This window comes from Cavia porcellus, unplaced genomic scaffold (assembly GCF_034190915.1).
Source record: "Cavia porcellus strain 051 isolate PalLab524CR breed Dunkin Hartley unplaced genomic scaffold, mCavPor4.1 scaffold_3, whole genome shotgun sequence".
In the NCBI taxonomy this organism is placed as follows: domain Eukaryota; kingdom Metazoa; phylum Chordata; class Mammalia; order Rodentia; family Caviidae; genus Cavia; species Cavia porcellus.
In genome coordinates, this window is record NW_026947486.1 from 49,215,955 (window position 1) to 49,243,149 (window position 27,195).

Consider the following 27,195-nt stretch of genomic DNA (forward strand, 5'->3'; position numbering starts at 1 on the left):
GTATTTCAAGCTCAAGGTATAAAAGTGTTAATCTTTTATTTGACAAGTTAGTTCTTGAGATACATACTCAATAAGTGCATCCTAATTAGTTGGTTCCCCAGGTTACATTTAACTGTGCTCAAATATTCTGATACAAAGAACACTACAGCAATGGCTAAAGTCCTTACTGGGTACATCCAACACAGATAACTGAGCTTGGTGCTGTCCATGGTATGGTGGTTTAATGAAATGCAGAATGCAATAGCTGTGTGGTTAAGAAGACTTCCACCCAGCTTTCTAGGGAGGATATTGCTGGGAGAAGATTCAGACAAGGAGCCTCTGAGAAGGCAGTGTATGAAGCTGTGGGAGGAGGCTGAATGTGTAGTGGAGAACTCAGTAAGTTGGAGATGCCAAATGTGGAATATCTACAGAGGAAAGCTGCAGGCTATAAACAAACCAGCCCAAGAGAGAGGCCATGTGGGCTTTAATTGGCAAGGCCACAGAGACATGACAGCAGGAACCGTATGGAACTCAAATTTGAGTACTATGTACTCTAGATTCTGGACACAGAGCTACAAGAGTTAAAAGTTTTCCTAATGGCTTTCAGTCTTGTCTTAATCACACACTGTTTTCTAGTCCATCTTTCTCTCTTTTGGAATATGAATGTTTACCCTGTAACATTATACATTGTGATTATATAACTTCATTTTCAATTGTATAGAGCATCACAGCAAAGAATATGCTTGAATATTAGAAGAGAAATTGACTTGAACTTTTTAGCAATACTAGTTTATTTAGACTGTGGGGGATGGATTATTGCGTTTCAGTTATATACAGCATAGTTGTGCCATGTAAGCTGAAATTGTGACTTTTGAATTAATTTATTTGGATATTAAGTACTATTTAATGAAATGCACTTGGATGTCAAGCTGATAAAAGGATGTGATGTTTAAAGTGGACTGCCAGTTGAATATGAGTAAATCCTCTGAAACCATTAATCGAATAAACTATTTCCTGTTTTAGGTTGTGAGTGTTGGTGATTTTATCCCAGCAATGAGAAATCTTGCTAGAATAGTACACAAAGTGATTTTAAAAATCATTGTAACCCCATCAAAATTTCACTGACATTCTTCAAAAAACTATAATAGAAGTCCTAAAATTGATACATAAGTATAAAATGAATCCAATAACCAAAGCTATCTTGAACAAAATAACAAAGCAGTAGGTATTACAACAATTGATTTTAGAACATACTAGAAAGCTGTAGAATTCAAAATGTATAATAATTGCATAGATGCCAACATATAGGCCAACTGGACAGAGGAGAAACTTAGACTGATGTGTCTACAGTCAGCCGATTTTTGAAAAAGGTACTAATAACATGCAGTGTATCACAAGACATTCCAATGAATAGTGCTAGAAAAATTATATTTACACCAGCCCAATGAAATCAGACCTTCTCACCAATTATAAAATATCACACAAAATGGATTAAAGACTTAAATGTAAAAGCATAATTTAAGAAACTAATAGAAGAAAATATAGGGGAAATACTTCAGAAAAATGGAATGGGAAACAAACTTTTGGAAAAGATACCAAAGGCATACGCAGCAAAACCAAAAATTGACAAGACAATATATATCTGTTATAGTAACATGAGAAATTTAGAAGTTTAACTAAGACAGCAAGGAGGTAGGGTTATTACTTTGTAAACATCTGTACTGTGCAAGAAGAGGGCAGAGAGATTTTGTGAGTGCTATGATGGTCCTGGAGTAGGGGTTGCCTAGGAGATGGGAGAGATTTTCCCTCTCCCATCGTTTTGCTCTGGCTGCTATTGCTGGTTGCTGAAGTACTACCGCAGTGCCATGCACCCTTCCTTAGAGCCAGCTGATTATGGACTGAAACCTTCATAAACTGTGAGCCATGTAAACCTTTCCTTCTTTACTTGGGTTGCCACATATGCAATGAGAGTAAAGTAACCAAGACAGTATCAAAGTAAAAAGCTTCCATAAGCACATGTAAACAACAAATATTTGCAGGAAAAAAAAAAAACTATAGAACTGGAGAAAATTTTGACTGAGAGGTGTTAATAAACAGCATACAAAATGGATTCTGAAAAATGAATAGCAAAAAATTGCTTTTAAAATAGGGAATAAATAGGAAACAAGGAGATAGATGTTTTGCAAATGAGAAGGGTATCAAGACCTACATGGAAGGAGGCAAAGGGAAAGGGAGAAGGATATGATAAATGAAGTCAGGATGGATTATGTACATGAACCAAATTCCTGCCCAATTTAAATATATATTGGTCAGAAGAAGGTTTAATATAATGTTTAAGATATAATATAATTGTGTAATTTTTTTGTTTTTAATAATCTTTTAAAGTAATTTTAAAGGAAAGAAAATGTATTAATTGACTTTTCAAAGATTTAAAATCAAAAAGCATGAAAAACATACTAAGGATTTACTATAAATGAATCTTCATGTGTTTACATACATAAAATTTTCTCTGATTTATTTAAATTAAAAATCAGTAATAGAGAGATGGAAAGATGAGAAAAGTTTGATCAATGGACACTAAATTATAGTTAGGTAGAAGTCAAAAATTGTATGATTCCACTGTGTAGTAGGGTGATTATAGACAACAATACCATACTGAGCATTTGAAAAGATTACAAAAAAGAATTTTGAAAGTTTACATTATTAGTAAATGACAAATATTTGAAGACAAAGATATGCTTTAATTTACTGTATTGTATGCATGAATTGAACGATCACATAGCACCAATATGGATCAATTCTTATGCTTTTATGTGGCCATAAAAATATTTCAATGTTTAAAAACTAAATAAACAAAAACTGTTTAGGTATAACAATAATGGGGGAATAATAGAGCATCACTTGCAAAATAAAAAAATTGTATACAAGGAAACCAAAAGAAAGATTTTCATTGTTATGAAAAAGAGCAAGAACCAAGGATGTAACTCAGGGGTATAGCATCTGCCTAGGAAACAAGAGGTCCTGAGTTTGATTCCCAATACAAAAAATAAATCAGTGCCAGGTAATCCATTAGAGGAATGGCCAGTCAGCTGCACAGGTCTCAAAGGTACCAAGCCATGATCAGCACAGCACTCTGGAGCCATCCATCTGGGAACAACCAGTCTAGCTGAGGGGCCCTGAATATTTTGCGCTCCACCTATCACAGCATAAGCTTCCAGTGTCATACCTCCTGGCTAGTCCCATGGATTCAAGAGGCTCTGAACTCTGCCCAGGGAGAAACAAATCCATGAAGCCAGACTCTGGGGTGCATTCCAGCTAGCCAAGTTGGTTCTTGAGATTCTAAACTCTGTTCAGCTAGGGCCAAAACCCAGGCAGCACAGTTAAGACCTGCACTATAATTAGCTGTGTAGGTTCCAGAAGTTCTGAATTTCACCTAGTCAGGTGAAAGGCCCTGGCACATTCCAGGATGTGCCTTGGATACCTGCATGGTTTCATAGTTTCTGAACTGTAGACAGACAAGTGCAAGACCCTAAGGATATACCCTGTGATTGTGTCCCTGCTAGCTGCATGGATTCTGCAGCATCTGACTATTACCCAGCCCAGTGTTCCAGAGCAATCCATCAGGGAAAACTCTGGCCAGCCTAACAGGTTAAAGATGTACTGAAGCATCTCCAGCCCAGAGCCCCAGAGCCAAACATGAGGAAGTGACCAGGCTAGTTGACATGTCCAGAAGATTTCGAGCTCTGCCCATCACAGCAAAAGGCTCTGGTGCCTGAGTTAGGGGATGTACCTTGGTTAGCCACATGGGTATTAGAATATCAAAGCTCTGGCCAGCCTAGGATCCCAATGCAACCCATGGATATGGTGCCCGGATAGCCACACAGGTCCCAGAGAAAATGATAAAACAAAAGAGTAAGATACAATCTCAGTCCTCTAGCCCATCAAGAACAAACCCAGGAGACACTGAAAGAGAAGATATTGGAAATCACTCAACTGAATTTTCTGAAATGATAGCAACTGATGTGAAGAAACAACTCAATGAAGGTATAGAAGTAATCAGATCAGAAATAATATCTCAGGTAAAAAAAAGGAAATTAAAAATCTTATGAAAGAAATGTTGACTATATATTAAGAAGATCTAGATAAAATTTAGAGGAACATAAGAAAATGATAGAAACTTTGAATGAACAATATAAGACAGAGTTAGAGTGCATGAAACAGATTCAAAGGGATATTCATGAAATTAAAAATTCCATTGAAAGCTGGTAAAACTGCTTCAATAAAGCTGAACATACAACCTCAGACTTTGAAGACTAGAGAGAAGCTTAAGATTAAGAAGGAAAAGATCTCCTAAAAATAACAAGGAACCAGAAATCAACAAACAGCTGCAAGACGATCCAAAGACAAACAATATAAGACTGATAGGTGTCAAATAAAAAGTAAGAGGTCAACAGAAATGACATGAGACTATTTAAAGAATGATAGCAAAAACTTTTCCAAGCATGGGGGAAAATCTGATATATAGATAAGTGAGGCATATAAATCTTCAATCAACCATAAACAAAATATATTTTCATCCAGACATATAATGATTAAGCTCCCAGAAATTCAGTACAAGAAGAGAATGTGAAAAGCTATCGGAGAAAAGAAATAGACCATCTATGAAGGAAAATGTACCAGAGTCACATTACACTTCTCAACACAAACCTTTAGTTCAGAAGAGATTGGAGTGAAAAAAAAAAAAAAAAAAAAAAAAACCATTTGCAGGAACTTTGTGGCTTCAGGGTGCACTGGACCAGCTTGGCGGGTCCTGAGCGTGCCTGCAACAGTAGCTCTGCCCCCAATTATGCTTGCTGGACTCTGGAGTTCTAAAAAAGCAAGCAGATGCCATTGGTTCCAGAGGCAGGGCTTAACCGAGCCTGCCCACCCCCAGTGACCCTCTCTCAATCCGAAGAACTGGGTGGCCAGAGTCCCAGGAGATGAAAGCATAGAAGATTATTTCCAAAAGACACTGGCGAAGCCTTGGAATAACACTTGAAAAGCTTGAAACAGAAATATCAGAAACTAACAAAATGAAAGACAAAACTACAATCTCAAACCTCCAGCCCATCCCAAGAAAACTTAGGAGCTATGTACATAGAAGAAAATACATGCCATCCACCTGAAATATCTGACGTAATAGTAAGTGAAATAAAGAAGCAACACTGCGAAGCTTTAAAGGAATTCAAGCTAGAAATAATCTCCCAGGTAAAAGAAGAAATGATGAGAGAAATGAAGAAGATGCTGAACATATCTAAAGAAGACACAGTTAAAAAATTGGAGGAACTAAACAAAAAGAGAATCCCTGGATGAGCAATATAAAAAACAAACAGAAGACATAAAGCAAGTGCAAAGAGAAATACAGGAAATCAAAAATTCCATTGAAAGCTGTAAAAACCACCTCAATGAAAGTGAAGATAGAATTTCAGACCTCAAAGACAAGATTGCAGCTAGTGAACAGGAAAGGAAATATCTTTTAAAAATAACAAGGAATCAGGAATTAACAATTCAACAGCTGCAAGATGACAAAAAAGAAAAAACAACATAATATTGACAGGCATTAATGAAAAAGAAGGGAACAAAATAAAGAATGTCAAGAGGATATTTAGAGAAGTAACAGATGAAAATTTCACAAACATGAGAATGGACACTGATATTAGGATTATGAAGCACATAGAACTCAAAATAGCCATAATCAAAAATAAAACTACCACCTAACATATAATAATCACCATCCCAGAAATCCAATGTAAGAATAGAATATTAAAAGCTGTCAGAAAAAAAAGACAGATCACTTATAAAGGAAAACCTATCAGAATCACAGCAGACTTCTCAGCACAAACAATAGTCAAGAAGAGCATGGAGTAAAGAATTTCATATCCTAAAGGAAAATGATTTCCAACCTAGACTGATGTATCCTGAAAAATCATCCTTCAAAATGGATGGAGAAATAACATACTTCCATGACAAACAACAGATGAAGAACTTCATGATCAAAAAGCCAACCCTGCAAAGAATATTGAAAAACAGTTTAGATACACTTAGGAAAAAACACTAAGCAAAGCATACAATTAAACAGAACACAAGAAGCAACAACAGAAAGATAACATGTCAACAATAAAGCAACATATAACAGTTATAACCATTAATGTGAATGGTCTCAATGCACCAACTAAAAGAAACAAACTGGCAGAATGAATCAAGAAACAAAATTTAACCATATGTTGTATACAAGAAACCCATCTAACTCAAAAGGATACTCACAGACTGAAAGTCACAGAAAGGAAAACAATACTTCACACACAGGAAGCGGAAAAAAAAGGAGAGTAGCCATTCTGTTTGCAGACAATGTGAACTTTAAACCAATAATGCTCAGAAGAGATAAAGAAGGTCACTACATACTGGATAGGGGAAAACTTCAAGAGAAAGAGATAACTATCTTAAATGTATATGCACCAAATTCCAGAGCACACAGTTACATAAAACAAGTATTAACAGAAATGAAAAATCAAATTATCAGTAACACAATTGTAACAGGAAACCTTAACACACCATTGACACCAAGGGACAGATCAATCAGATAGAGAAATAACAGAACTGAATCACATATGTGAACAAATGGACTTGATAGACAAATACAGAGGGTTCCATCCAACAACATCAGAATACACATTCTTCTCAGCAGTACATGGATCATTATCCAAAATATACCATATATTAGGTCTCAAAACATATTTAAATAAATGAAAAAGAATTGAAATTAGCCCTTGCATGTTATCAGATCTTATTGCTATGAAATTAGATATTAGTGATAAGAGATACTGCCAAAATCACACAAAAACATGGAAACTTAATAACACACTCTTGAGTAATCAGTGGGTTACAGGGAAGATTAAAGAAGAAATTAAACAATACCTACAAGCAAACAAAAATACAAATAAAACTTCCCGGAATCTGTGCAATGCAATGCAAGCCATTCTCAGAGGAAAATTTACTGCACTTATTTACCACAACAGGAAAACAGAACAAATACAAGTAAATAACCTGATGTTACACCTCAACTATCTAGAAAAAGAAGAGAAAGTCAAACCCGAAGCCAAAGGAAAAGAGAAAATTATGAAAATCAGAGCAGAAATCAATGCAAGAGACTAAGAAAACACTCAAAGAATCAATGAATCAAAGAGTTGGTTTTTTGAAAGAATAAATAAAATTGATAAGGCCCTAGCCACGCTTATTAAAAAAGGAGAAAAAAAGCTCAAATTCATGCAATAAGAAATGAAAAAGATGAAATCACTAAAGACTTTATAGAAATAAAGAAGATAAACAACACCTATTTTGAAAACCTCTATTTTCAAAGGTTTGATAACACAGAAGAAATAGACAGATTCCTAGAAACACAAGAAGTACCAAAGCTAGGTCAATAAGATGTAAATCTATTGAATAACCCAATTTCTATCAATGAAATGGAAAATGTAGGTAAGTCCTTACTTACAAAGAAGAGTCTGGGCCCAGATGGATTCACTGCAGAATTCTACAAGAAATACAAAGGAGACATAATGCCGACACTCCTCAAACTCTACAATGAAATTGAAAAGGAAGCAATCCTTCCTGTCATTCCTGGAAACAAATATTACTCTAGTACCAAATACTAAGAAAGACCCAAATAAAAAAGAGAACTATAGACAAATCTCCCTAATGGACACAGATGCCAAATCCCTCAATAAAATATTGGCAAATAGGATGCAGCAAATCATCAAGATTATATATCATGATGAAGTGGGATTCATCCCAGGCATGTAGGGATAGTTCAACATACGTTGATCAATAAATATAACCTACCATACCAATAAAGCTAAAAGTAACAATCACATGATCATTTCTATAGATGCTGAAAATGCTTTTGATAAGCTCCAACATTCATTTATGATAAGAATTTTACAGAAAATTAGAGTAGATGGTCTTTCACTCAATATAATAAAGGCCCTCCACGACAAACCAACAGCCAGTATCATACTAAATGGCCAAAAATTGTAGGCCTTTACTTCAAAATCAGGCACAATACAAGAATCTCCCTTATCATTGCTCCTATTTAATATATTACTGGAAATAATAGTCAGAGCAATTAGACAAGAGAGAAATAAAAGCGCTAAATATAGGAAAAGAAGAAGTTAAATTATCATTGTTTGCAGATGACATGACACTCTACATAGAAGACTCCCAAAGCTCTTAGATTGAAGACTCTTAGATATAATAAATAAATTCAGTAATGTAGCTGGATACAAAATCAATACTCAAAATTCAATAGCATTCCTATACACTAACAGAAAAATCACAGAGAGAGGAATATGACAAGCCACAACCTTCAGACTAGCAACCAAAAAATAAAATATTCAGTAATTACTCTCACGAAAGAAGTGAAAAGACTTTCTAAGATGACAATGTATAACTTATCAACCAGCAATTTCTAACCGTTTGTTTTTCTGTAATTTTGTTTTATTTCTACCCTTTTTTATCTCCATGTATTTTTGTTTCCTTTTCTTTAAATAAAAAAAGAAGTGAAAAGACCTATACACGGGAAATTATAATACACTGAAAAAAGAAGTTGAAGACAATCTCAGAAAATAGAAAGACATCCTTTGCTAATGGACAGGGAGAATAAATATCATAAAAATGGCTATTCCTCAAAACTGTTTTACAGATTTAGTGCAATTCCAATATTTCAACGTACCTCATAGATCATGAGAAATCACTCCTAAAATTCATTTGGAGTGAGAAGTGACCTAGAATAGCAAAGACAGTTCTAAGCAGCAAAGGCAAAGCAGGAGGCATCACAATCCCTGACTTGAAGTTATACTACAGCACAACCGAAGTAAAATCTACATGGTATTAGAATCAAAACAGAGACAAAGATCAATGCATTAGATTAGAAGATACAACCACATCTGCAAACACACTCACCCTCCTAGTCTTTGATAAAGGGGCCAAACAGCTTCACTCGCAGAAAAACAGTCTCTTTAATAAATGGTGTAGGATATACTGGCTCTCCATATATTGAAAACTAAAACTAGGCCCATGCCTTTCACCATGCACTAAACTAAAATCTAAATGGATCAAAGATCTGAATATTAAAACAGAAACACTAAATCTGTTGGAAGATAAATTGAGTAAAAACCTTGAAGACATAGGGGTAGATAGAGAATTTATAAACAGGACTCAAACTGCACAAATACTTCCCAGAATCAATAACTGAGATTACCTCTTATTAAAAAGCTTCTGCAAGTCCAAAGAAATCTCCAGCATAGTGGAAAAAAAACCCATAAAATGGGAAAAAATCTAACTGAACTCTCCCTCAGACAAAAGATTTCTGTCTAAAATGTATAAAGAATTAAAAAAATCAGACTCCCAAAATTCAAAGATACAATCCAAAAATGGGCATCTGAGATGAATACACACCTCTCAGATGAAGAAATACAAATGGCAAATAGATACATGAAAAAATATTCACCATCATTACTCATTAGAGAAATGCAAATTAAAATCACATTGAGATTCCATCTCACTCCTGAAAGAATGGCCATGATCAAGAAAACTACCAACAACAATTGCAGGAGAGGCTGTGGGGAAAAAGGAACTCTCCTGCACTGTTGGTGGTAGTGAAGACTTTTGAAACCATTGTGGAGGTCAGTCTGGAGATTCCTCAAAAAGCTGGGATTGGAAGTCCCATTTATTCCAGGTATCCCACTTCTAGGCATATTCCCAAAAGAACTGAAAGTATCTTACAACGGTGATATATGTGCACCCATGTTTATAGCAGCACAATTTGTATTGCCAGAATTGGAAACAACCTAAGTGTCCATCAACTGAGAAATGGATAAAAAATGTTGTGGTGTTTTTATACAATGGAATACTACTCAGCTATAAGGAAGGATCACATTGAGATATTTGGAAATAAAGGAGCTCAGCTTGAGACCAGACTCATAAGTAAAATAAATCAAACACACATGTGTGAATACCAAAAAGTGTCCCTTGTGTAACAAATGATATAAATCCTTAAAAGTATGTGGTAATCATGATTCCCCATTGTAGAGCTTTGAACCCTTATAAAGTTTTTACTCATTAATTGGAATGTTTTTATTCTGGGCTCTTTGATTTTATTGTCTGTGATGATATAAACAGCTATTTTAAAGAAAACAAGACATCATAATAGCTAGTGCTGATTTAATACCATCTTGTTTTGAAGTCCCACCAAACTGTTGTTCTTCTGTCTCCATTGGTTTTATCATGTTGTATCTTACTAGATTTTATTGTGATAGTATAAAGAAAATTTTTTATAGTGAAGAGGTAATATAGAAACCATTGTTCATTTTCTGTTAATTGGTTCTAAATATCCTGTGATACTTTCATCCACTTGAATGGTTTCACACTGTCTTGATATGTTTGATGCTATAGTATAAGAAGTAATGCTCAAATATTTTAAGGAAAGTCACACTATGGTAACTACTTTTATGATGGGTTATCTTGTGGTGAAACACTATGTTGCTTAAATTGTTCTCTTCTGACCTATATTATGTTGTTATGTCCTTTTTTATCTCAATCTTCTCCTTATTTTAAAATTTATTTTTTTAATTAAGGGAAAATTTTTTTTTAAAAATTAGCAGGATATATTATAGTATTTTTTTTATTTCCTGTTAGCTTGATTTGAAGCCCTGTATTGCTTTCACCATCTTGTCTTGAATGACTTTACTCTCTTCTGTTCTGTTTGATAGTATCTAGTTTGAGGTCATAGGCAACTACTTTGAAGACAAAAAGATTCACTATGATGCCCATTCTAGTTTGACTATTATTGTCTTTTCAATTTCTGTAATGTTTTGAATGTTTAGATTTTATTGGTTTTGTTCCATACTGTTTGTTCAATTTTATTATAACTGATGATACAGGTAATTCTTTTCAAGATAGCAAGAGGCATTATGGTAAACATTGCTGATTACCTTGTATTCTGTTTTTACATCATGTACTATGTCCATCCTTTGTTTTGACAGACTCTGCTCTGTTTTGTCACATTTGGTTTTATTATCTTCCAAAAAACGTAGTAAGAACTGTGGAAGTAATAAAACCCAAAATGTGTAAATGATATTGTAAAAAACAGAAAAGAAATTGCTCTAAAGGATATAACTGCAAGTGTGTTTAGATGTGTAAGATAGATGACCATATTAGTAAGTTTTTGTTGGATCATTGAACACAACTGCAGTCTCCCTGTTTGAATGTCCACTTTGTATGCTTTAATCCTGTAACATGAAAAACTACTTCTAAGATGACAATATATAACCTATGAACTAGTAATTTCTTAATGCTTATTTTTTTTGAAATTTTGTATTACTTGTAGCCTTTTACTCTTTTTTTATTTAAATAAAATTTAAAAAAAATTTCCAAACCATACTGATGTAACCTGCAAAAGTGCCTTTCAAAATCAATGGAGAAATAAGATATTTCTATGGCAAAGAGTAACTGAATAAATTCATTATCACCAAACTAACATTACAAAGAGAACTGAAAGATACTCTAAAAAGAGACAAAGATGCCAGCAATTCCAAGACAAACAGCAAAAGGAAACCTTCAAGTAGGGCAATCATTTAAATAGAGAGAAAAATTAGAGAAATAACAACAGCAAGATGCATGACAAATATATTTTTGACTACATCAGCTATATCCATCAATGTAAATGGCCTCAGCTCACCAATAAAAAGACACAGACTGGCAGCAAGGATTAAGAAACAAAATCCAACAATATACTGGATATAAAAACACATTTAACTCAAAAGCAAATTGAGGAGTGAAAGTCAAAGATGCAAAACACTACTCTATGTGATAGGAATCCAGAAAATAGTTGGGATAGTTATTCTGTTTGCAGACAATGTGACCTTCAAATCAAGAATGATCAAAAGAGATAAAGAAGTTCACTACATACTTGTTATAGGAAAACTGCGAGAGGAAGAGATTACAATAATAAATGTACATGCATCAAATTTGTGAGAACCCAAAGACAAATATTAACAGATATGAGAAATCAAATAAGCAATAATACAGTTATAACAGGGGAATCTCAACATGCCATTTTCCCAAAGATACAGATCAACCAAACATAAAATCATCAAAAAAATAATACAATTGAATCAAATTTGTGAACTAATGGATCTAGAATATGTGTGCAGTGTGTTCTATTCAACATCAGAATGCACATACTTCTTGGCTTCGTGTGAGTCATTCTCCAAAATGTCTCATATACTAGCCCACAGAACACACTTAGGTAAATGCAAAGGAATTGGAACAGTCCCATGCATATTATCTGACCATAGCATAATAAAATTGGAATTTTATAATCAAAAACCCCATAAGAATCCCAAAAACACATGGAAATTAAATAACACCCTCCTAAACAACCAAGGGGTGACAGTAAAAATTTTAAAAAAATAGTATCTACAGTCAAATGAACATGCAAATCCAGCTTTATCAGAAGCTATGGGACAAAATTAGTGCAATTCTCAGAGCGAATTTTCCACATAAGGAAAATAGAATGAAAACAAATAACCGAATGCTAAACCACAAAATTCTACAAAAGGAAGACTAAGACAAACCCAAAGCCCAAAGAATGAGGAAATTTTAAAGGTCAGAGCAGAAACAATGTGATTGAAACTAAGAAAACAATACAAAGAATTAATGAATCAAAGAACTGGTTTTTGAATGGATAAGTAAAATTGATAAAACCTAGCCAATCTTACAAAAAGAGGAAAGAAAAACTCAAATACATGTAATAAGGAACAAAAAGGGTGAAATCACTACAGACTGCAGAAATACAGAAGACCATCAATATTTACTTGAAAAACCTTTACTCTCAATAGGTTCAATAACACAGAACAAATGGACAAATTCCTAGAAGTACACGAATTAACAAAGCTGAATCATAAGAGGTAAAACTGCTGAATAATCCAATTTCAGTTAACTAAAATGAAAATTTAATCAGAATCTTACACACAAAGATAAGCCCATGTCCTAATGGATTCACTGCTGAATTATACAAGAAGAAGGAAGACTTAATACCAACACTCCCCAAACTCTTAAATGAAATTGAAAGTGAGGCAAGTCTCCTTAACTCACTCTTAGAAGCAAGTATTACCCTAATAACAAAAACAGAGAAAGACTCATTCAAAAAAGAGAACTACAGGCCAATCTCCCTAATGAATATATTACAAAAATCCTCCATAACATACTGGCAAACAGAATGCAACAAGTCATGGAGAACATTATACATCCCATGAATGCAGGGATGGTTCAACAATGCACAAATCAATGAAAGTAATAAACCATATCAATAGTGTCAAAGGTAAGAATCACATGATCATTTCAATACATGCAGAAAAAAAACTTTGATAAAGTCCAACACTCATTTGTAATAAAAAAAAACCTACAGAAAATCAGAATAGAGGGTCTATACCTCAATCTAATAAAAGCCACCTATGAAAAACCAACAGCCAGCATCATATTTAATGGTCAAAAACTGAAACCTTTTACTCTCAAATCAGAAACAAGACATGGCTGTGCACTAGCATCAGTCTTATTCAAAATAGCATTAGAAAACTTATCCAGAGCAATCAGACAAGAGAGAGAAGTAAAAGGAGTAAGGATAAGACAGGAAGAAGTTAAACTATTGTTATTTACAGATGATATGCTACTCTACATAGAAGACACCCAAAACTCCATTGAAGTACTTATAGATGTAATAAATTCAGTAGTGTAGCTGGATACAAAATCAACACTCAAAAATCAATTGTATTACTATACACAAACGATAAAACTCACTAACAAAGAAATAAGGGAAATCACATCCTTCACTATAGCATCCAAAAAATGAAAGGACTTAATCTAACAAAAGAAGTAAAAGAGCTATACATTGAAAATTACAATACTTGGAAAAAGGAAATCAAATAGAATTTCAGGAAATGGAAAGACATGCCTTGTTCGTGGGCAGAAAGAACAAACATTTTGAAAATGTCTATTCTCCCAAAATTGTTATACAGATTTAATGCAATTCCAATCAAAATGCCATTAGCATAACGCACAGATCAAGAAAAATCATTCCTAAAACTCTTCTGGAACAAGAAGAGACCAAGAATAGAAAAGGCAATTCTGGGCAGCAAAGGCAAGGGAGGAGATATCATAATCCCTGACATCGTGAATTCGATCCCTAGTACCAGAAAAAACAAACAAACAAAAAAGTTAAAAAAAGAGGGATTACATCAAGCTTTTATAAGTAAATGGTGACTTGAGACCATACTCCTAAGTGAGACATATCAAACTAACATATGTAAATACTGTATTGTCTTCCTAGTAAAGAAATGGAAACAGCAAATAGGATCCAAATCTACAATAAATATTGTGCAATGGTACTGGGGTAGGGAAAAGGAGGAAAGAAGAAAGGGGAAAGGAAAAAGATATAAATTTGTGTGTCATATATCTTACATAATATATGTAAGATAATTATACTACTAATTCTGTTAGTTCTTGGAAAAAAAACAGATAATACTCATGATTAGATCAATTTTGCATGTCTATATTTGGTAATCTAAGCAACTATTTTTAAGATATCAATACATAATAAAATAATAACTATTGAATTCCTATCATCTTGTTTTAAAAGCTTATATTGTTATTGTTTTGCATTTGTTGTTGTTTTCTCTTTTGCTTTTTGCCTTTCTTTTCTGTGTTTTTATTTCTCTTAAGAAAATGAAAAGCCAGCACCAGCACCTATGCAGTATATCCACTGAGCAGTCTTTCTCAATATTAATATTAATACTAATGGCTAGTGATTACATTACATTTTTACAATTATATAAAATACATTTAAATGTTGATTAATGAAACTTTTTCCTACAAACCAAATAAAATAATATTTTATTCACTGAATGACTGCTACCTTTCTCTGCCTTAAAATTTTAAGATATACTCTTTTCGTTTTAAAAAAAATTTAATGCCAGTGTCAAAATTAGATAATAAGTTTAATGATGATAATTACTAATACATAAAATAGATAATGCTATGCTGTAAATAAGCTATCTCTTCTATGAAAATCCTATAAATCTGAGAATACCAAATTTTTAAAAAGTCTATACATGAATTAGCAGACTTACTCAATGTTTCTGCTTTCATAGCCTCTGAACATTTAAAGAAATCTGTAGTAAAATACATATTTCTTAATAAATTCAATACATGGCACTGAAATGTATGAAATTAAACAGCACTTTAGGTTATTTATAATTCGTTTCCTGGAAGATTTCATTATATGCTGGGAATATAGCTCAGAAGCACAGAACACGCTTGGCAATCACAAGGTTCTGAGCTCAAGCTCCAGTACCAAAAAAGCAAGAAAACAAAAAGATACATTAATTCTATTATGTGCTTCAACCCTTTTCTCTTTTCATCGCATATTCTCTAAAATAAAATATGGACAATATATTAACCACATATAACATGTAAATTATAAAAAAAATTCTAAATGTTACCCACACCTTTCCTGCTTCGAGGTAATCATCGTTATATGCAAAAAAAAAATTCATAGTAAATACAAAACAAATGGATTAAATTTAGCAGCAAATCCCTTGATTGCCAATGAATCAAGGTTTTTGTTCATTTTAATATAGTCATTTATTTACAAACTTTCTATTTGACTTACATTCCAGTCAATGTTTGCAAAAAATGATGTCTTTTGATTTCTTCAACACCATCTGAACCTATAAAAATAGAAAGAATTTTTTACTGATACTATTCTTTTTCAAATGTGCTGCCTGGTTTTTAGGCTTCATCTATAAATAGAACTACATATATCTCATATGCCCTTTGAAGTGAGATGTCTGTTATTTGTCTGCAGTTTTACCAATTGGTCCTTTTACTTTATTACCATCAAAAATTGATGTTCATTTTGATCTGCATGTAAATACTATGAAGTACTAAAGTGCCTCCAAACTCAAATAGAGCACATGTTACACAGAACATTCAAAGTACTTTGTTTTCTTCACAATTAAGCAAAGTATTTTATTTTCTTCACAATTTATTTTCTTCACAATTACATTTATGTGACAAATTAAAAACTGCAAATAATAAAGTGACACTGACATTGTAACATAAGGATATATGTTTGATGATAGGATCATATCTAAATCCAGAGAAGGGCTACTGGAAGTTGTCAAATAGTAAGTAGTTATAGGAACATAATAGTTACTTTGAAAAATATTAGGAAATGACAAAATATTTATCCTCAAATATCTAAAAGAATTATCAATATAGGATTAAATTATGTATATTACTTCAAAAGATATAATCTATGTTATACATGATCATACATGCTAAAGAATGGTTTAAACAGCTAAACTACTCCATTTCTTTGTTCCAGTACTGGGGATTGAAACTAGAGACTTCACACTGAACTAGGATGTATGATAGAAAAATAGTGTGCAATTAAATTTTTAACTATTACAGAAGACACATAATCATTAGCCTACCTCAAAATACTTTCTTTTGCTTCAAACACATATATTCCACCTTTCCTGATACTTCCTGAAGCTGTTCTGGAAGTCCTTTTTCATGAGTGTCTTTATTTATGTTGTCATGGATTTCTGGATTTCCTGAACCCAAAAACATTTTCCTTTCAAAGATATTTTGACTCGGTGGCAGAGTCAGAAGTCACATAGTGCTAGACGAATAAGGTGAGGACACAGTGTATGTTTTTAGAAGCCCCTTATAGTTGGATGTCACCATGCAACAACATTAACTGTTTTTTTTATCATACATATTAAAAAGAGGAAAGAAGGCTTGAAAAATTACCTCAGAATGTAGCACATTCATAGGATAACTGTGTGCAAAGGCACATGTGGCTATGTGTGGAGGGGGTGAATTTTGAGAGGGAGTAATGGCAAGCTGTACTTTACTGTAATAAAATATTTAAAAAATTAAATATTTATTGCATATTTTGATTGCCCCTTGTACATTTCCAATCATCTTTAAATTTTTATTTTGAATCAGCATCTCACTAAGTCACTAAGTTGCCAAGGCTCAATTCAAATTTGTGATCTTCTTGCCAAAGCCTTCAAAAGGAATGGAAGTAAAGAAGTACACCCCCATGATTGACTAGATTATTCCATTCTAAAAATCAGGTTCACAACAGTGTTGACTATTCCTGAACTACATATGCAAAATGTTTAATTCTAAGTACAGACATACAGCAACAGTAAGTGAACTTAAATTGAAAAACAATTATCCTCCCAAAATATTCAGTACCATTATAAGAAATAAGAAAAAAGAAAAAAGAAAAAAACCAATACCCAGTTTATTTGCTGGATTCCTTTTGAACAACATCCTTAGAAGACTTTCTGCTTCACCACTAAGAAATTGAGGCATTCCAAGTTTTTCTCTGTAAAAGGTCATTTTAGAAAGTTTCACTTAAATCTCACTACATTTTTCAGTTGACAAATCTCAAAGTGAACATTTAAAAGTTTTTTACATTGGAAATAATGTTCTCTGTATTGTAACAAAAGGGAACAAGACAGTATAAACTGTTCCTTTGTCTGAACTTACAACATTAAGTTTCTCAAAATGGATGAAAGAGATTTTTCCCAAAATAAAAATATAGTGTTTACACTTACTTTAATATCATATTCATGGTCTCATTTCTGTCTTTACCTTGAAATGGCAGAGTACCAGCAAACATTTCAAACTAAAAACAAAAAAGAAAAGAAAATAATCACAATTAGACACAACTTAAAGTGTATAATAAATTGGCTTAGAAAAAATGATACAAATAATACATGAATATCAAATCCTTTAAGGTTTAGATAAGAATGGGCTTAGTTGAAAGAGCTAACTATGTGAATTACAGAAATACACATTTACTGCCCTGTTCTGTATACATAGTTCAACTGATGGATGACATGTATCAGATAAAACCAATCATCTTTTTCAATTTAATTTGGCTAAGTCCACAAAGTAAAAGAACTTGAAAATACAAATCATTTTCTTTTAAAATAGAGATATGTTTTTAAATCAAGTTTTATGGAGGAAGGAAAAATTTGCAAAACAAGCATATTAAATTCGTACACATTCAAGAAAGATTTAGTCATTCTAATTGCCTTTTATGTTTCCAGTGTACAGAAAGCACAGCAAGAAGGAAAAGCAAAACGCACACATATAGATGCACTATGTATACTAACATCTGTGCAAAAATATTTGTGTAAAACACAAGGAAAATATTATCCAAAGGACAATAAATTGAGAACTAGATTATTAAACAGTGATATAAAACCTAAGTCTAACAATGAACATTATATGTAGTTCACTTAAAAGCTTTTGTATCCCTAATATTTACATTTCAATTTGGACTTTAATAATGGTTTTGTGTTTAAATGGCTCCACTTAAAATCTCAACTTATTTCCTGTATCCTGATGACTCCAAATCTGCTGTATCAGCTCTTTCTTTCCCAAACTGTAGTTTTGGAAATAGACAATAATTCATGACTGGGGCCTGGATTTGTAGAGATGATAGGGGCAAAAGCACAATAAAAAGAAAGATTGAATTTGGAAATCTTGTCTTCCTCTCAAAAATCAAATTAATTAGTTGAGTGGGGTATGAGTAGAAACAAATATGTATAGATGTACATTAAATAAACTCTTAAATAATTCTGATTTTCTCTACACTATCCTATGTAATTTATCAGCACGAAATTTTGAGCCACTAATGTGTAGCAACCTATGTGTTAAAAAATCATTTTCCTAACAGTTTCCATTTGCTTGATCATTTCTATTTATCTATTATTCTTTCAAATTGCTAAAGTTTATAAGTTTTAGAGGAACCTTTATCATCAACTAATCTGTTTCATTTTATCTGTGTCCTTTAATCTGCAACTAAGGTTAGTTATGTCTTCCTTTGAAATTTCTTTAATGTGGGGCTGGGGATTTAGCTCAGCAGCATAAGCACCTGCCTTGCAAGCAGGCAGTCATGAGTTAGATCCCCGTACTGATAAAATAAAAAAAGAAATTTCCTTAATGTTTCCTTTTTAAATAAATTTTTGGATACAACTACCTCAAAGACATTTTTTGTCTCTTTATTTCTAGTTTCTTTCATTTATAATCTATTTGAACAATTCTAATAAGTCTAATCTCCCTACAATATACTTTTTTTGAGTCATCATCCTATTTAAGAATCTGTACTGTTCAGAAAAAAATCACATGAAAATAATTATCGGTTTATAGCGTCAATTCATCCTTCAACCTCAACCTTCACCATTAGTTCCCCCAGCTTTTGCTAACATATGTCGACAATACTCTCCTTTTGCACACACAACTACAGAGCCTTCAAATACACACACACACACACACACACACACACACACGCACGCACACACGTACATATAGCCACACATATAAACAGAAACACATACAGTCTTCGGGAAAATAAAAATAGTATAAAGATTTTAGAAAAGATGGTGCTACCCATGTATGGAGAAGTTCTAGAGGATGTTGTGTATCATAAAAAGCCCACTACGCTGTTGGCCTTTATAGATGAGATTGAAAATGAATATGCAGCAATCTCAGCGACCAAGGTTACCTAAGCAGTCATTCAGCATAGTAATAAATGTCTAGAAGCTAATGACCAACACTTTGAGTTCATATTGTAATTGTTGAGGCCAGAGGTAATTTGTATTAATCTCATAAAGTCTCAATGAACTTAGTACTAAAATATTTATAAAAGCTTTTCTTTCCCAGGAGAGTGTACATATTTTTTGGTGCAATCTGTATTTAAATTTTATCTACCCTTCAGAACTTTAATTCCACCTCCTCTAATTTCCCTATAGAATTTCTGAAATCTTCTCTTAACACCTTAGTTAATTCTAAATAGTTTAGCTATCACATCGTTTTTCCAACAAAATTGTACCTGTTTTGAGGTTCAAAAAATGCCAGATGGTGTATTTTTCATAAGTTTCTGCTCCACTTTCTTGCAAAAAATGCTCACATTTTAATAAGCATTTAATAAATGGATGTATCACGCAGTTTCATTCCACAATAAGCAGATAAAATATATTATCAGATTTCAAAAGTAAAATACAGGGCCAGGGACATAGCTCATCAGCACAAGCACCTACCTAGCAAATGCAAGCTTGTAAGTTCAATTTCCAGTACACAAAAATAGAAAGAAAACAAAACACATCTGATTTAGCCAATTTTTTAAATCATCCTATGTACTACTACACATTCTATATTTATTCTCATACAAATCAGTCCATATTTAATAATCATCTGGTCATTATGCTAGCTAGTGACTGTAACAGATAAAAAATACATTTTTTTTACTTCAAGGGATTACACACTTTCTAGGTCACACTTGAAATAATTTGACAATAAGACAATATATGTTAAGGTGACAAATTTCATGACATCTAATTAAAATGTCTTATAATTACTAACTCAATATTCTGAAACCTAGAATGTACCAGACATTTTTCTAAGATTCAAGTACAAATTGTTTTTATAATGATGATGCAATTTATTTTTTCAGTAGACACTTTACAAACTTATAACTCTAAGACTGCAATTCTTACTATATATGATCGAGGCAAAGTATTAATTAAAATGCTAATAAGGCATTATAATAAGCCATTTCTTCCCTGGTACATTCCAAAATTTAAAATAAAAATTTTTGAATAAAAGTAATATTTGTTAGCATAATCACAAAAAAACCTACTACTTACCATAAGTACACCATATGACCATCAATCAGCACTCTGAGAATGACCTCTCCTATTTACTACCTCAGGAGCCATATACTCTACTGTACCACAAAATGAGTAGGCCTTCTTTTCTTGATATACTGACTCCTTGCTGAGTCCAAAATCTATAACAGCATTAAAAAATATATACTGAAAATCTTCAGGAAAGAGAAAATATTGAAAGAAATTAAACAATGTCTTATATATTAAAATAATTTATGTGTGGTCTCTACTTTTAAAGCTGCCACATCAATAACAAGAAGCAACCTATATTTCACATTAGTTCTCTTTAAGAGACATTAAAGACGACTCACTTAAATTTTATCCTCAAAATATATGCTCTGAGGTCTGTGCTAAAGTATTATGTAACAAATTCAATGAAATAGTAAGTTTAAGTTTCATATTAACTAAGTTTTAAAACAGAATATGTAGGGCCAGGGATATAGATAGCTCAGTGGTATAAGCTCCTGACTGGCAAGCACAAGGTCCTGCATTCAATCCCCAGTACCCACCCACCCACCAAAAACATTAAAATACAATATGAAAAAAAGAAAGCTAGTAATTCAGTTTTAAAATACAATATTCTGACAGTTGTGCTATGCATACATGTAATCCCAATTACACAAAAGGCTGAAGCAAGAGAGTTGAGTGTTTAAAACTGGCCTAGAAGGACTTCCAGGAAGATGGTGGAATAATAATTAGCATAGAAACCAGTCCCTCTGAGAGAAACAGTCGAGATGCTGGAATATAGCATCCTGAAGAAGATAAGAAGGAAGAAAGTAGGTCCTCTTGACCCAAGAAAAGCCTAAAGTGAGAATTGAAGCCCAAAGAGAGTAAAAACAGAAAAACTTAAAGAAAAAGACAACAGCTGGAAGCACCTTTACCTGGAGCTGGACCCAACATGTAAGAAGAGCTGTTGAAACCTAGGGACGTATGATCACAGTGATGGTGGTGGCTGGCAAAGCCAAAGGCCTTTGCAAAGAGTCACGGTGGCAGAGAGGAGCAGCAGACTTGGACAACTAACTGCACTGGCTGGCAATGTGTGTAGAGGACTCAGTGCTTCCATGGGAGAAGGTGAATGGGCGGGAGCCATTTTGGAGTTTGACAGGATGAGCCCGGAACCAGAACGGCAGCCACATTCCTTCAACCTCTTCTAGTTGGGAGAAAACTGGTGGAAATTGCTTGGACTGAGTCCTGCCGCTGTGTTTCAACAGCCATTTCTGAGGTTTCCCTAAATCTATGCCCAACCAGCTCCACACATTGTGATTACTCTATGGGGTGGGGACTCCCTGCTGTTATCAGGTGCCAGAGGGTGGCAGCAGCCTGCCCCACCCCTGCTTGCACTACAACAGCCACCAAGGAGACAAGGTAGGTGGAAAAAGGAGCAGAGAGCCCTACACCAGTGCACTAAATAGTCACCATCAGATATCCATAGCCAGCACAGGCTAGAAAAACCAGTCTTGCTTCAGAGAAATTATAGCCAACACAGGAAGTGCCAGGGACCCCACTACCCACTTGTTTGGAAGAAAACAGGAATATGACAAGAGGAAGAACCAATAGGCAGTCTCTGGCCTCCAACCCAAGAAGTTCTGGTCCAGGAGATGTAAACATGGAACAGATGGGGAGTCGCACATCTGATGTTTATGATGTAAAGGTAACTGAAGTAAAGAAACAACTTCATGGGGCTATAAAAGAAATTAGAACAGAAATACTATCTCAGGTAGAAGAAGAAATGAGAAACAAAAGAATTGCAAAGCACCTCTAAAGAAGACATAGATGGAAGAATAGAGAAGCATAGGAAAATGAGGGAGATCTTGAATGAGGAATATAAAAAGCACATAGAATACATAAAACAGATTCATTTACATTACCAGTAAATTAAAAACTCCATTGAAAGCTGGAAAAACTGCTTGAAAGAAACTAAAGATAGACTTTCAAACCTTGAAAACAGGTTTGCAGCTTGCTATCAAAAAAGGATAGATCATTTAAAAATTACAAGGAACCAAGAAGTAACCATTCAAAGGGTACAAGATGATGCAAAGAAGCATAACGTAAGAATGCTAAATATGAGTGAAAAAACAGGCATCAACACAAATGAAATACAAAGGCTATTTACAGAAATAATTAGAGAAAACTTCCCAAACATACAATGGAAATGATATTCAGATAATTGAGGCATACAGACCCCAGCCAGCCATGACCAAAATAACTCTACATCCAGACATATAGTAATCAAGATCCCAGAAACTCATCACAAGAACAGGATATTAAAAGCTGTTAGTGAAAAGAAACATATCACCTGTAAAGGAAAACTCATCAGAATCACGACAGACTTCTCGATGCAAACTAACACATCAAGAAGAGCCTGGAGTGAAGTATGTCAATTTCAGAAAGAGAATAACTTCCAACTCAGATTAATTTACCCTGCAAAAATATCTTTCAAACCTAATGGAGAAACAAGAACTCCCATAACAAAGAACAACTGAAGGAATTCATGACCACCAAACCAACCCTACAAAAAAAAAAAAAAAAAAAACTGAGGGACATTCTAGAGAGGGAGGAAAAATAAAACATGGGTTCAGGAACAGTGTCAAAGGGGACTGACTCAGTGGGGCATCAGACAATGGAATGAAGGGGAAAAGTAGACAACCAACAGCAGGAAAACAGCATGGCAGAGATGAGGTGAGAAAACAATGCTCTATGTGACAAGGAACCAGAAAGAAGTAGCTTGCTCATCAGCTGTAGACTGGTTAGAAAGCCAAGACACTTTTATACAATGGAAAACTACTGAGCTATAAAGAAAGATAACCTTGTGGCTCTTGTAGGTAAATAGATACAACTTGAGAACATGCTCAGGGGTAAAAAGGTTCAGAATCACATAGGTGAATATCATATTACCTCCCTAGGATAAAAATTAAAGGAGTTGGTGGGATCCAAAATGTACAATATGTCCCATGAAAGTGAAAGGGAGGAATTGTCTAAAAAGGGAAGGCAGTGGCTATTGTTAATCTATTATCATGATTTGAAATCCACGTTGTTTTGGTTGTTCTGTTTAGTTTGGTTTTATTCCATTATAGTTTGTCTTACCATATTATGTTTGATGGCATGAACAGTTATTTCAAAGATAACAAAATATACTATGGTAATCATTTCTGATATCCTATTAGCTTGATTTGAACCCTGTATTGCTTTGTTATGAGTGTTTCTTTTTTAAATTCATTTATTAACTTGAGACAGAGTCTTGCCCAGTTTGGGCTGCATTTTGCAAACCCGTTTCCTAAGCTTCCCAGATAGCTGAAACTATGGACTTCTACTGATATAGGGGGATGACAAAGGATGTCCCTAGTTCATGTTCTCTAAAATCAAAGAATGAACTTTAGGAACAATGGAAGTTAAGAGTAGAAAATCTTTATTGAGAGAAAGAAAGCTTTTGTCTGAGGGAGACAGAAGGGGTCCCGGGTGGATTTGCCATGTTTTGACTGATTTTATTCTATTTTGTTTTGTTTGATTGTATCATGTTTGATGGTATAGGCAATGACGCTGAAGACAATAAGATGTAATATGATACCCATTGTGTTTTTACTATTATCTTCTTTTGAGGTGCTATACTATTTCCATTGTTTGTTTTATTCTGTACTATTCTTTTTGATTGTATTATGCCTGATGCAATTCTTTTGAAGATAGCAAGATGCATTATGGTAGCCATTGTTGATCTTCTTGCATTTTGTTTTTAAGTTATCTACCATGTTCATCCTTTTGTTTTGATTGACTCTTTTTTTTAAATTTGGCATTATTCCCTTAAAAATAATACAATGTTGTTTTCAAAAAAATAGAGCTAGCTTAGATAACTTAGAGGATCTGTGTAAAAAAATTAAAAATTTTCAGAAAAGGCTGGAGTGGTGGCTCAGTAGTAGAGTAAGTACTTGCATCATAAGTGTGAGACCTTGGGTTCAATGCCAAATAACATATAAATAAATAAGCCTATTTTGTTTTGACAAACTGGCACTTTTATTTAAAGACTTCAGAGAGTTAAAATATAAAAATCAGTTGAAGCTTTTTTCATTATAATGAAAACGCAGAAATGAAAAACTTAAAAGTACCATTTAAAATATCACCAACTATTCTAAGACTCACACAGGCATAAATATATGTAGGATTTGTATGACAAAGGTTAGAAATATTAATGTAAGAAATATAGTCCTAAATAAATATAGACATGAATTATGTTCATGTTTGGAAGATGTGGTATTGATAAAATGTCACTTCTTCCAAAACCGATGTACAATTCAATGAAACCTCAATGGAAATTCACCGGTGAAATAAACAATTATATACTTATATAAAGAGATAAAAAAAATCACAAAGGAAACAAAAGCTAAATATTTTGAAAAAGAAGGAAAAAGTGAAGAACTTGTACTACTTGACTTCACAAATTAACAACCATAGTAATAGTGAAAATCAAATATGTATTTTTTGGTATCAGAAATCGAATTCAGGATCCCACAGGCAGATGCTGTGCCACTCAGCCATGTGTGCAGCCCTGAGAATCAAATACTTGAGGAAGGATAGCTATATGTGTGCATGGAACAGAAGAATATATAATAATATACAGTTATTTATGCTGTAACACTTGTTTTAAAAATACACATTGGTCCCAATAATTATCCGAGCACAACATGAATTTCACATTTTGGTCTGCAAGAAACAATGGAAAAACACAGATCACAACACCTAGTTGAGTTTAGCAATGTAGAAATACATAAAAAGCACATGCACTCACTTTCAAATATCTATAAGTTTTCTTATTTCATCATGTTATAAATGACTAATCCTGTCTGTCATCAGTGTCACAGTTTTCTTTCTGATTTAGATAATCTACATTCATCTGTATCATTGTAATTAACAAATGAAAACCTTACCACACTACCTAAAAGCAAATTTCAGTTGCTTTTCAAAATAAGGAAATATTTATTATAGTTTCTATATATTTCTTAATATTTTAGAAAGTGTAAAACAGTGCTAACATTTTGTTTACTAAGTTGGTACCTTTTCTTACTGTATCACAGATCAAAAAATTTTTTGAATTTTTAGATTTTCCCCCAAAAGTTATTGTTTATACTGTTCTTTTGCATAGTATAGTAGTTAAGATCAATTATGTTACTCTATAACAGAATTGGCAGTGTATTATCAACTGATTTCTTCAAAAAGTGAAAAATAAATTTCTTGGGGAATGAGCACACTTTCCAATAAAGAGAACCAGGTAAAGCAGTATAAAGACATAGAAAAATCCACTCTCATCATGTTAGCAAGGATTAACTCTAAAGGGATCATATATCTATACAGTAAATTCAAAACTATGCAAATAACAGTAAAATATTTCTGATACTGACTTAAACAGGAATTTCTTTGACACATGGATGTCAATCAAAATAAAAATCTTAGCCAGGTACAGTGACATATGTCTATAATCCCAGCACTCTGGGAAGCTGATGTAGTAAGCCCAAGCAGGGCAACTTAGCAATTTAATGAAAACCAATCTCAAAATAAAAATAAATAAATAAACCAAGGCTGGAGATGCAACTCAGTGTGAAGGTCCTTGGTTCAATCTCCCATAATACTAAACACATGCACACATGCACACACACACACACACACACACACATGCACACATGCACACACACACACATGAACAAACACACACACGAACAAATACACACACATGAACAAACACACACACACATGAACAAACACACACACACACACACACACACACACACACACACACACGAACCTGATGTTTAAAAGATATGTCAAAAAAAAAAGAAAGAGAAGCTACAGATTAGAGAACTATTTTGCAAGTTACATGTGATAACTTGGTATAGTTATTAATGATCAAAAATCTTACCAAGTACTTCTCTAAATTAACACATGAAGAGATATTTAGTATCATTATTTTAAGAGAAATAAAATTATACCATAAGGAAATTGCACTACCTTTAGAATAGCTAAATAAAATATGCAGACAATTTCAGGAACTAGGGAGCATACAGAGCAACTGTAACTCTCATATATTATTTTTAGGTACACAAAAGTATGGAACCATTGGAACAAAGTGCAGAGAGTTTTCATTAAATTAAATGTGCACTTATATGAACAAGTAATATCCTGCTTAGGTATTTACTCAAGAGAAATAAAAATACAATATGAAGGAAAATAATTATGTATTAAAATAAAAATTCATTTTACATAAAATATGTAGGTGAATATTTTATGTATAGTGATACCTCAGTTCATGAACTTAATTCATTCTACACTTTTAGGAAAGATGGCTGCATTTCATGTTCATGCAGGAAAACCAGACAGGGTTCTG

At 33.4% G+C, this 27,195-nt stretch overlaps 1 protein-coding gene across 1 annotated transcript in view; it reads right to left on the reverse strand.

Annotated features, from left to right (window-relative positions):
• Rps6ka6 (ribosomal protein S6 kinase A6) overlaps positions 1–27,195 on the reverse strand; it is a 324,661-nt gene that overhangs the window by 116,662 nt on the left and 180,804 nt on the right. The window contains 6 exon segments of the mRNA XM_063245567.1: positions 15,743–15,768; positions 15,771–15,800; positions 17,388–17,476; positions 17,709–17,779; positions 20,808–20,950; positions 21,850–22,025. Of these exon segments, the coding sequence (XP_063101637.1) occupies positions 15,743–15,768; positions 15,771–15,800; positions 17,388–17,476; positions 17,709–17,779; positions 20,808–20,950; positions 21,850–22,025 (535 nt within the window).